This window comes from Uranotaenia lowii, chromosome 3 (assembly GCF_029784155.1).
Source record: "Uranotaenia lowii strain MFRU-FL chromosome 3, ASM2978415v1, whole genome shotgun sequence".
In the NCBI taxonomy this organism is placed as follows: Eukaryota; Metazoa; Arthropoda; class Insecta; order Diptera; family Culicidae; genus Uranotaenia; species Uranotaenia lowii.
The window spans coordinates 154,703,742-154,716,752 of NC_073693.1; the positions used below are offsets into that span (position 1 = coordinate 154,703,742).

General features: G+C 35.0%; 1 protein-coding gene across 11 annotated transcripts in view; it reads right to left on the minus strand.

The window, feature by feature from the left end:
- LOC129755262 (CUGBP Elav-like family member 4) overlaps window positions 1–13,011 on the minus strand; it is a 568,631-nt gene that overhangs the window by 14,033 nt on the left and 541,587 nt on the right. For 5 of the 11 annotated variants that reach the window (XM_055751654.1, XM_055751665.1, XM_055751656.1 and 2 more), the window contains 3 exons: window positions 3,701–3,778; window positions 2,487–2,666; window positions 62–226 (listed from right to left, as the gene is read on the minus strand). In XM_055751654.1, the coding sequence (XP_055607629.1) occupies window positions 99–226; window positions 2,487–2,666; window positions 3,701–3,778 (386 nt within the window). In that variant the 3' untranslated portion in view covers window positions 62–98. The remainder of the gene's footprint in view (window positions 1–61; window positions 227–2,486; window positions 2,667–3,700; window positions 3,779–13,011) is intronic. The other 6 variants (XM_055751657.1, XM_055751658.1, XM_055751659.1 and 3 more) reach the window with 3 other exon arrangements.

Consider the following 13,011-nt stretch of genomic DNA (forward strand, 5'->3'; position numbering starts at 1 on the left):
TGTTTTTTGATAACTGTCGGAACGTTCAGAAGGAATTAAGAAAAATAATTTAGTTACTCACCAGAAGCACTCCTCAAAGCGCTCTTAATCTCTGATTGTTAATAGGGTCGATTCGCGTCTTTTGGTCTCTTCAGCTGAACTTTCAGTCTTTTCATACCAATCTGAAAACCATTCATGGCTTGGATTGCAGCTTGAGCGCTGGCTGGATTGTCAAACGACACAAAACCTGAAAAGTGGATAGAGGATTTCGTTAAGCACAGTTGAAAAATTAAATTTCACTACGGATGAATTTGGTTCCCGAAAAATCATTATAATCGTAAATATAGATGTATATAAATCAGGAATTTTTACAAAGTTTGTCTAACTTGGACTCCCAATTACTAAATTCAATACATAGAGTAGCAGGCCATGAAAAATGTCCAAGTTTCACTACTAGTGCAAGGAATATATAAAGAACGTAGTGCCAAAGCAGCCTTGCCCTATTATTGGTGCAGAAAACGACGTCACAATCTGAAAAATCTTTAAATTTACAAGCAAACTTGTCTTTCTCGTTGATAACTCAGAAAATCTACTGGAAGTTTTCCGCTTTGTAAGTTTTGATAAGTTTGCCCAACTGAAATTTGCAAAATTTTAGAATTAGTTGAAAATATTCCATGAAAACGTTCACGTCAGTTCAGTTTTAGCTTCTTATTACTAAAAGTAATCGAAAACTATTTTTACTAACGAAACCACAATTTTTTACTGGTATTTTAGTAAAATGAGTTAACAATCATTTAGCGATGTTATTTGTTCTACATAGGTGGTGAACCAGTTGGATAAAAATCATCCCAATCAGTTGAACATTCAATAGCTACAAATCCTTAAAAAAAAAGTAATCTTTAAAGGACAAACAAACTTCGTAACACAATCAATTTGAGGCTGTACAATACAATCAAAATGAATTCTGGATTAATTTCCGATTTTAAAAGTGTTTTTTTTGTTTAATTTCTGACATTCTCGTATACATTTTCGATATACACAAAAGTTTTGAAGCGGTTTTTTTACACGGTTTTCGCGGATTAACACGGTTTTTTTTTGAAAGAAAATACCTTTCCTGTCCAAAGGAAAACACTTAGAATCTTTTTGAAGTTGGGAAAATCTCAGCTCTGAGACTAAGCGTGATACATTAGACCCGAGACCTGAGACCTAAGACTTGAGATCTGAGACATGAGACCTGAGATATGAAACCTGAGATCCGAGACACGAGACATGAGACTGGAGACCTTAGACCTGAGACCTAAGGTCTGAGTCCTGGTACCTGAAACAAGAGATATGAAACTTGAGACCTAAGACATGAAACCTGAGACAAGAAACCTGAGAATAGAAACCTGAAACCAGAGCCCTGAGACCTGTATCATGTCATGTCTCATATCTCATATCTCATGTCTCAGGTCTAATGTCTCATGTCTCATGTCTCATTTCTCAGGTCTCATGTCTCATGTCTCATGTCTCATATCTCATATCTCATATCTCATATCTCATATCTCATATCTCATGTCTCATGTATCATGTCTAATGTTCATGTCTCATGTCTCATGTCTCATGTCTCATGTCCCATGTCTCAGGTCTCATGACTCATATCTCATGTCTCATGTCTCATGTCTCATGTGACATGTCTCATGTCTCATGTGACATGTCTCATGTCTCATGTCTCATGTGACATGTCTCATGTCTCATGTCTCATGTCTCATGTCTCATGTCTCATGTCTTATGTCTCATGTCTCATGTCTCATGTCTCATGTCTCATGTCTCATGTCTCATGTCTCATGTCTCATGTCTCATGTCTCATGTCTCAGGTCTCAGGTCTCTGGTCTCAGGTCTCAGGTGTCATGTCTCAGGTCTCAGGTGTCATGTCTCAGGTCTCAGGTGTCATGTCTCAGGTTTCAGATCTCAGCTCTAAGTCGTCATGTTGAAAGTCTCAGGTCTCAGGTCTCAAGTCCATTTCAGGTCTCAGTTCTCATGTCTCAATTTTCAGGTCTCAAGTCTCAGGTACCAGTTGTCTCAAGTCTAAAGTCTCCAGTCTCAGGTCTCAAGTCTCAGTTTCCAGGTCTCAGGTTTTAAGTGTCAAGTTACATGTTTCATTGTTTCAAGTTTCAGAGCTGAAGAAATTTAAAAGTATTTTTACACAATTTTCCGCAATAAACACGGTTTTTTACACGGTTTTCGGGAATTAACACGGTTTTTTCTTTGCACGGTTTTTTTACACGGTACGTATATCAGTGTAAAAAGAAACCTTGGTGTAATCGTTTTTGTGACGTCTCAAAAAAATGCAATATGGCTCTCGGCACTACCTAATTTTAATATTTATTCCTTGCTACTAGTGAAACTATTATGATATGAATTTTCGAAACAACATGTTTATCTAGTGCAAAGGCACCCGCATTTTTTGGTGACATTCGGGGATTCTTCTAGTCATCAAAATAATAAAAAAATAATCCATAACTTACCGAAGCACTTGCTCTGGTTCGTGGCCCGATCGATGAAGACCTTCGAGCTTATCACAGTGCCGAAGGGCATGAACATCTGCATCAGCTCCCCGTCACCGAACTCCTGCGGCAGGTGGTAGATGAACAGGTTGCAACCCTCCGGGCCCGAAATCGAACATCCTGCGGGAAACACGAGCACATCTTGAAAGGACATTACGACGAATGTTGGCATGGTATTTGGTGTTGTTGGTTTTCTGTTTGATTTTCGATATTTTTTGATTTTTTTTTCCTCTCTTCAAGTCAAGTTTTTCGATGGTCCGGGTGTTTTTAAATGAACTGGGATAGTTGGAAGACTTTTTCTCAGGTTTTTTGGAGAAAAATCTTTGAACGTATCCCGACTAAGGTGGTACCAAAATAATAATTCTACCTGGCATATCTAAAGCTAGTAAAAATGTACGATATGAACTGAAGAACATCAAACTGTTGGTTTTCTCAATGGACGAATCGATATCCACTTAAATGCTACATAAAGAAACATATAAAAACCATCAACATGGATACAAAATCTAGCAAAAATGGTAAAACATCACGCGCCCACCTTAATGGTATCGGCAAGATTTTCATTCGGAATGTTTTATCATTTTGACGTGTAGAAAATCAGAAAACAAAAGACGGTTATATAGAAATTACAGAAAAGTATAAAACATCTATTTAACACAACGAAAGGACCTCAGCAAATATCGAACGAAAATCTTTACGATGAGAATCGCTGATTTGCAGTCGCTGCAAACGAATTACCCGAACTCAATCGTGGTGTGTGATTTAAGATAAAAAATACATCCAATAATCGCAAAACTAGCAGAAATCCAAAAGATTAAACATAGACGAGTAAAACAACTAGAAATTTGGTTGGTTTCTGTGGCTGTTCAAGTTTCGGTTTTCTATTGTTCTGGTGCTTCTGGTGTGAGTTTTGTCACTCTTCAGTGAGCCGAATGAACGGTTCGGATCCGAACCGAAAAAACCGACCGTTTCCGAAGACACTCGTGTCGAAGCCGAACGTCCGAAATTTCGGTTCTTCCAATCGGCTGAAGGTGCTCAGTTTTTTTCCGTTGAAATATCAGAGTGAGGTTGTGAGAAGTGGAGGGGTGTCGGTTGTTTTTTTTTCTGTTTTCCAATTGTTTTGATTCATTTGTTGCTAGTTCGATTAGCGCACTTTCAGGCGTTCTGATGCTTACCTTCACGTTGTGCTGGTGCAATGGCGGCTATCGGTTGTGGTATGGCTTGCGGAAATTGTCCATAGACGGCTGGGTAGGCTGTTAAATTTACAAATTTACAATCAAAAAACAAATATACATCAACAACACACATTTATCGAAAAAGTAATTAGATGGAATAATTTCGGGAAAACAAAGCTAGGCTAATTTGATTATATAGAGCGGTTAGATTTTTTTTTTCTAAAGCTTAAGAAATTTCTAGTCTACAAATCCATTTGTTTCTACATTGACAACATTTTTGTTTTAATTGCTTAAACTAGGCATAAATTCTTCCAAAAAAAAATCTTTCCGTAAAAAGATGCTTAAAAAACAAACAAAAAAATATAGGCCCGTCGATCGTCTGCGTAATCAGAACGTAACACTAAAGCAATTAACAAAACACGAGAAAACAGGGAGCGAAACCTTTATGTCCCGTCTTTGGGTGGAAAATGTAGCACCATTTGTTATCCCAATCGCATAAATATTGTTTACGAGTTGCGATCTTGCCAGTTGTGTGAACGGCGTCGTCGTCGTCGTCGTCGTTGTCTTCGTTGCATGTGGGTGGGTAAATTGAGCCAATCGGAAATTGGAAAAACTTGGCAGAAGCGAACGGAAAAATAAAAGAGTAAACTGAAACGGGCTAGATCGCCAGACAACATTGGACCGAGAAGGAAAAAAAAAAGGAAACACGGGTCGAGAGAAACCACCGACTGGATGGGTCAAGTTATGGCTCCTATTTTTCATCGAGAATGCAATTTATTGCAAATTCGGAGGAAAAGGCTGGTCGCCAACAAGACGATGGGTTCGCCTGGAGAAGTTTCGTGAAAAAAATGGCTACTCATGAAATATTAAACTGTGACCCGAATAATGGATGCAATAGCCCTTATGTTTTTTTAGAGGAAAACATGTGCATTATTAGTATCAACAATAAACAACTGTTTTGGAGCAACTTAAAGATCACTTAGCAAAAAATTTTTTGCCTGGAGATTTACGTTTAAAAATCACGTTCTATTGACATTGAAGAAAACTTCTAATTTTTTGACTTTAATCTGTTATGGTTCATTAAAAATTAATGTTTTTCTAAGAAAATTTCAATTATAGGTTCTAATTTTACGGTTGATGGTATTGATGGCTGGTTGGCCTCAGCCATAACTTCGAAACTTGATTTGGATTTAGCCTTATCAGAGCTTTGTTGTTATGGCAAAAACGAATATTTGGTGGTTGAAATTTAAATTTTACCCGAAAAATAATAATACCAAAAATCCACAATAAATCCGGTAAGTCTTTAAAACTATTCAAAATTATGTTGCATTCATTGAACAAGTAACTTGGTTGAATTCAAAGCTTCGGACATAAGAATCAGAGCACAGAAATATGATACAAAAATATTACACCAGATTTCAAAAGAATTTGAATCCGAATCCTAAAGGAATATCTAAGCAGATCAGAAATTACCCATGATTAATGCAGGTTTAGCAAAATGATAATATTTGTATTATTTTCATCTTAACTCAAATTTCAATTCTTTATTTTTAATAGAAGAGTTGATTGAAAAATTTCTCTGTAAAATCTTAAATTAAAAAAAAAACCCATTTCCAGATAATCACATTAAGGACCGCGAAGAAATATAGCCCCAAAAACACTGAAATTTGGCATTTTCTATATTAAAAACCACTGGACCAAATTCTATAAATTTACTATCTTTGAGTTATCGAAAGTGTTGTACACAATTTGTAAGATGAAGTTTCTCTATAAAATGTATCACATTTGAGTTATGCTTCTTAGTGAAACGCTCCCGCGCCAAGCGAAAAAATGAGATTTCTCCTAATTAGTCCGCAATGTGTTTAGAGACTTTATTCAATATAGATAGTTGATGAGTGAACTGAATTTAATTTACCAAAAATTATTATTTTTTTCAAGAGTGCCGGTGATGAATGTCAAAAATTAAATCATATTTGTAATCGGAATTCTTCCTACAAAAGTTTATTTTTGAATTTCACAATAATAACTTTTTATCTTAATAATACAACATGTTCAATTCATTATCATATGCTTAGAGAGACAAAGTTCAGGTTGAAAAATTGGTGATTTCTTAAATGATCAATAAGAAACTGATAAAAACAGAAAAAAGGAAGTTCCACGTTTAGCTGTAAATTTTGAAAGAAGCACTTCAAAAGCGTTGAATTTTTAGCTTTAAAGTTGCAACTTGTAACCATTTTTGGAACTTTTCATCGAATGACTTAAAAATCATGATGGATTCAAAAAAAAGAAAATTAAAAAAAAATTAAACGTTTATAAACTTGTAATTATGAATTATATACCTAGTTAAAAATTTCCTGCTTTGAATATTTTTTTCACCGTAACTTGAAATATTTACCAGGAAAAAGGGTTGAAACTGTGTTTTTTCTTATTAATTTTTTTTTAAGATAATGGTTAAAAATTAAAAAACAAAAATAATTTGAAATTAATTTTTACGGCCTTATCGGTGAAAGTTATGTTCTCATAGTGAGAACATTTCAAGAATTGAAAATTATAGATGGATAGAAGAAGATTAGAAGAAAATTATAGGTGTTGAAATGAGCGGGTAGAATTTTTTAAGAAGCATTTTCACCACATACTTAACTTTTGTTCAATCACGGATCAACTATTTTGAAATGTTAGGATCGGACAGGGTTGAGTCTAACACAACACAATAGTTGATCTTGCGTGGTTCGCACCGCGAAACTTGCAGTGCGAACGAACAAAAGGAAAGCATGTGGTCGCTCTGAAAAGCTCCCGTAAACAGTACAACGGTTCTATCGACGTCAGACTTGTACCGGTTGTTATCTTTGCGAGCGATCCAATCGGGTTTGATTGTTTTCGCTTCGGTCGATAGGGTGGTACAGACTGGCTATCGATGCAAAGAACAACGTTTTTGATTTTTTATTAGTCAAATTTTAATTTTATTAATTAAGATTAATCACCGTGATTTATGTTTTGAAATTAATTTTTACGGCCTTATCGGTGAAAGTTATGTTCTCATAGTGAGAACATTTCAAGAATTGAAAATTATAGATGGATAGAAGAAGATTAGAAGAAAATTATAGGTGTTGAAATGAGCGGGTAGAATTTTTTAAGAAGCATTTTCACCACATACTTAACTTTTGTTCAATCACGGATCAACTATTTTGAAATGTTAGGATCGGACAGGGTTGAGTCTAACACAACACAATAGTTGATCTTGCGTGGTTCGCACCGCGAAACTTGCAGTGCGAACGAACAAAAGGAAACCGAAGCGAAAACAATCAAACCCGATTGGATCGCTCGCAAAGATAACAACCGGTACAAGTCTGACGTCGATAGAACCGTTGTACTGTTTACGGGAGCTTTTCAGAGCGACCACATGCTTTCCTTTTGTTCGTTCGCACTGCAAGTTTCGCGGTGCGAACCACGCAAGATCAACTATTGTGTTGTGTTAGACTCAACCCTGTCCGATCCTAACATTTCAAAATAGTTGATCCGTGATTGAACAAAAGTTAAGTATGTGGTGAAAATGCTTCTTAAAAAATTCTACCCGCTCATTTCAACACCTATAATTTTCTTCTAATCTTCTTCTATCCATCTATAATTTTCAATTCTTGAAATGTTCTCACTATGAGAACATAACTTTCACCGATAAGGCCGTAAAAATTAATTTCAAAACATAAATCACGGTGATTAATCTTAATTAATAAAATTAAAATTTGGCTAATAAAAAATCAAAAACGTTGTTCTTTGCATCGATAGCCAGTCTGTACCACCCTATCGACCGAAGCGAAAACAATCAAACCCGATTGGATCGCTCGCAAAGATAACAACCGGTACAAGTCTGACGTCGATAGAACCGTTGTACTGTTTACGGGAGCTTTTCAGAGCGACCACATGCTTTCCTTTTGTTCGTTCGCACTGCAAGTTTCGCGGTGCGAACCACGCAAGATCAACTATTGTGTTGTGTTAGACTCAACCCTGTCCGATCCTAACATTTCAAAATAGTTGATCCGTGATTGAACAAAAGTTAAGTATGTGGTGAAAATGCTTCTTAAAAAATTCTACCCGCTCATTTCAACACCTATAATTTTCTTCTAATCTTCTTCTATCCATCTATAATTTTCAATTCTTGAAATGTTCTCACTATGAGAACATAACTTTCACCGATAAGGCCGTAAAAATTAATTTCAAAACATAAATCACGGTGATTAATCTTAATTAACAAAAATAATTTTTTAAAAAATAATTCAAAAAAAAAATTAAGTGGCTTGACTATGAAATGCGATGAACTCATTTGAAAATAAAAAAAACTATTATTTTTCTCAATGAAAACTTTTTACCTTTTTATGTACTAATTATTTATTAATAAAATTATATTAATATATAATGAAAACAGCATTTTCGAGCTTATATTTATTTTGTAGATTTTGGCGTCCTGAACTCGAATAGGTATCAAGGTTGCGAAATCACAGAAAAATTTTTAATTTCACAGAATTTTGTGAAAATTTTCGTCACAGAATCTGTGTCACAGAACACAGAATTCTAAGAATATTCACAGATTTCACAGAATTTGAAAATTATGGACGTATTTTTTAAAAATTCAATTCTTTATGTCATTAGAAAATTTTTGTAATTATCTTTGGATGGAAAAAATATGATAAAACTGGTGATGTTAATTGATTTTTAAAGAATATGAAAAAAAAAACGCAATTTGACATGATTTTTGAATGAAATTAATGGAAAAAGCATCACAGAAAACCGTCAAAGAATTTTTGGGTAAAATCACAGAAAAACAGAATTTTTTTTCGGCAACCTTGATAGGTATACAGATTTTGTCAATCGCCTCTTGTTTTGGTGATAAATAGTTTTAAAATGTAATAATTTTTAGAATTTAAAATGTAATCAACGTTGAGTAAAATCAATCATTGATAACTGATGAACATACAAATGGAGAGAAGAAATCTGATTCGGAATTTGTTTATTATATTTAATTAATGAGGAAACATATTTTGATCATGATGGCGTTGAAAGATAAAAAATTAAATTTTACAGTTTTTAAAAATTGGAAAGATACCATAAAAAGTATTTCTAACATAAACTCTCTTTTTTCGCAGAAGTTAAAATTTAATAATGAATAGAAAACTTTTATTAAAAAAATGTAATGGTTTGAAGTTTTGTCAAAAAAGTTTTGAATTTTCTCAAATGATTTTTACATTTCTTTTTAAAGTTATTTGGTGGCCTTATGTTATTTAACAGAACTTTTAAGTGTCAATATGACTTGACTTGTAACTTTAATCAGGTGCATCTAAATAAAACAATTACTTCGAAGACCCAATGAATCCTTGAATTTTAATAAGGCATCATTACTTTTTTTATGAACGCACTCTGAAAGCCCAGGATAAAAAACTTCCAAATCAGACCTCAAGTGTCAATTTGACACTCCCCGCTATATTTTTCTTGTTTCTCGACCGTTTTTTACAAAATTTATAGTTTGGGAAACCTTGTAACGTAACTCAAATATGTTTCTCGAACATTATTCACCTACAACACTTAATTTTTCCGTTATTCAAAGTCTATGAAAAAAAATCGAAAAAACCGTGCTTCGGAAAAAAGACTGTAGATCAGCTATGGAATGCTCGAAAATAATTTCACTTAGTGTACAAGAAAGTTGAAATTAGAAGCAAATTTTTTAAGATAATGACCACAAAAAATTTGAAGAAGGTGTAAAATCCGTACTTTTCAATCAACAAACCGTCAAAATTATTGCTCAAGTCACACCAGATACAATTTGAAAAAAAAAGGATTGAAAAGTTGACGTAATTTGGCACATTTTTAAATTTTAAGATAGTCAAAAAAACGCAGAAATTTAAACGAATTTAACGAATTTCGCCAATTTGCAATTTTTTCAAATTTTTTAAAATTTCTTGCATTATTACACAATTTTTCACTGTTTTTTGAGTATATTAACTCAAGATTTCCACAATGCATTTTTATTCAACGTTGAACGTTCCCTACACTCGTTTTTATCTGCGCCAAAAACGCTAAACCTCTCTAACTTTTTCTAATTTGAAACCGACGGGTGAGCAAAAACAGACACAAACGCGAGCGTCCGCGTAAATTATCTGGATTTAGTTTTGGTTTTATATTTATCATATTTTTGAAAAGTATCGCAGCGCTTTTGTAGTTACACCACTAGAATTGGTATGAAATTGGCTTTCTAGTGAATATAAATTAATTGCGGAAATCTTTTATTTAATCTACACAAAATCCACTGCAAATTGATAAATAGTTCGAAAAACAGCTAATTTTAAATATTCGTTAAAAATTCTATTTTTTGTATTTTGACAATCTTAAAATGCAAAAAATGGGCCAAATTACGCCAACTTTTGAATCCTCTTTCCAAAATTCATTTGGTGTGACTTTAATAGTTTTGACGATTCATTAATTGAAAAATTAGGATTTTACACCACATTTAACAATTTTTAAGTTTTTTTAAGATTATAATCTTAAAAAATCTAAAATAAACATATCCTTAAGTGCAACGTTAATATTTGAGCATTTCTTTGCTAGTGTGCGGTCTTTTTCCAGAAGCATGTTTTTTTGGATTTTTTTCTTAGCCTATGAATAACGGAAAATTAGAATGTGGTAGGTGAATAATGTCTTAGAAACAAATTTGAGCGTCACAAGGTTTTCAAAACAATAAAAATTTTCAAAAATCGGTTGAGGGACAAGATAGAAATATGTACTGGTTTTCGTCAGGAGTTTCAAATTGACACTCCAAGTACTATAACGGGTAAACATTTCAAGGACGGATGAGGGCACAAAAAAAATTGAAACAAGAACTGGTTTCTTAAAGAATATTTTATATTAGAAAAATTTTGTAATGCAAATTTGAAATTAGTAGTAATGGTTGGCATCAAATTTTGAACTTGTTTGGTTAAAATTCTTCAAGAAAAACCTATTCTAAAGACGAGGTAGGGTTTTTTGTTGTATCAAGATTTGAGTTTCAATACAAAAGGTTTATTGAATTGCAAACCGATATTTACAATCAAAATAAGTATCAATGTGGAATCATCGTATAGTGTCTTAAAATGGAATCTCTTATGCATTGAACGATTAAGGACTAAATTCCGCAGGAGGCGATCTAATTTTCTGCCATGTTTATCAACACTTAGATATTTTTAAACTCCTTTTGGGAAAAATTAACTTCACATAACTACGGTAAATTTATTTCTGGAACTGGAGCTTTCACACGGCCTCGTTGTTGACTGGAATAAATACTTTTGTTCCTTAAACTGAAATCCATAAATAAGATTCATAAATTCTTTGAATTTTTGAAATACAATTGTTATGCGAGTAAGTTTTATAGATAACTTTTTAGGTGAAATAAGTTTGATGCAAATCCAATTTATCTCATGAATTATGTGCGTAGCGTGTTCTGAAACGCAAACCCAAAACCTCAACTGAACCTAGAAAAGCATTTTCAACACCAGAGAGCAGGCAAATTCGAATCCAATAAAAACGCTCCAGAAAATTGCTCCTTCGATAAGCATCGGGTGCCAAAAGTCGTTTCGAATGAGTGTTTTTTTTTGTGTAGAAATTCTTTTTCCGATTTCGTTTTTTTCTCATAGTTGCTCCTTACATTCATAGTGTCGTCCATACATACATATTTCCACCCTCCGCGCGCCGTTGATTTGCAAGAAGATTTATTCACTAGATCGATACTTATTACCTTGAAACTTGTTCATAGAGACAGATGCTCTCTCGATATGTTGTGTATATTCCCATTTACGACCCCCAACCCGTATGTGCTTTGGTCCCGTTTGGGCGCATAGGTTTTTGTTGCCAAAAGTTATGATCTCGTTTCGTTTCGTTTCGTTTGGGTTTTCGATTCGATTCGTTTCGGGGGATTCTGGTTTTTTTTCGGCACCTTTCTCATTGCCCTCTGGGCCATTTGTTTTGGCAAGGCCCTGCTGCCGCCACATGAGACCATACGAGAATGCGAGGACCAGAATACCGGGCGTCCGGATCTGGGTCCCAGTTTATCATGGTAGACCAAGAGAGAGCTGATGGTGCCCTGGTGGTACTTTTGGCTTGGAGCAGATTGTTGTGGCCCTAAACTTTGTTGGGTTTCCCGTAGGGTGTTTCGATGCCTTCAATTTCTATTTGGGTGGCGACAGTGGAAATGTTTGTCCAATTTTTTCGGTGAACCACCTCAGGGATAGTGATATTTTTTCTGGGGTGGTTGACCAAGCCGCCGGCTGCCATCCCGGGTGGATTTTTTCCACGATAGAATCGTTGGCTCTACCAAGATTCAGCTAGATGTTGTTTACGGTTACGAATTTTCCACTTCATTTAACAATACTTTTAGGCAATTGGTTTTCTGAAGAGTAAATTATAACCTTTCGAAAGCTTAACGAGACACAACGTATGCTGCTGATAGTTTTAGGAAAATTTAGGAATAGGGCTATTTTAAGTGTGAAATTGATTTCACCTAAAAGTCCAACTCTTCTTTGAAAATAAATTGAAAACTCTTGGACCACTGCGAGCGATTTTATTCAAAACCAGGCCAATTTAATTTAAACTTTTGGACGGCATTACCAAGCAGCAAAACTAAAATGTCAACAAAAACCCTGCCTTATTCAATGTCTCCGCAAAGTTTCCGAATCCGATTCTTCTCGGTACGCACCGCACAAGAATGAGCATTTACTGTCATCGAGAGGGCGAAAAACTCTGAATTCGACTACAGCAGACACCAGTCCAGTCCGGACTGGACAATTGGACACACACACTCTATTTGTCAAGGGCAAATATTGGAAGTCATCCATTCAACTTTTCGGTTGCTGACATTGTCCTGTATTGTCCCCCCTTCATTCAATACACTTTCCAAGTCCGAACCAGACGGCAATACAGGCAAATTTCAAGCGCTCTCCTGCTCCGGCACAAAGTCTAAGGTTTTATTGGGAATGAACAAACCCCCCGCCCCCACACACAAATTTGATGTTTGATGTAATCGGAGCCAAATTGCTGTTCCGTCGTCGTCGTTCGATCCGTCCAGTCATCACCATTCATGTTGGGGGGACGCCGGACAAACGGTAAAATATCGAGCAGCTTGCTTTCATGTGTTTGGAAAATTCATTCAATCCCCAAATGAATTGTCCCCATCCATTGGATGCAGCAGTGGGGAGAACGTCGACTTTTGGGGGTTTCTCTCTTTTCTGTCTACCCTTGCATATCCGAAAGTTGGAGGGATATGATTCCCGATAATGTCGATGACCAATGATTGG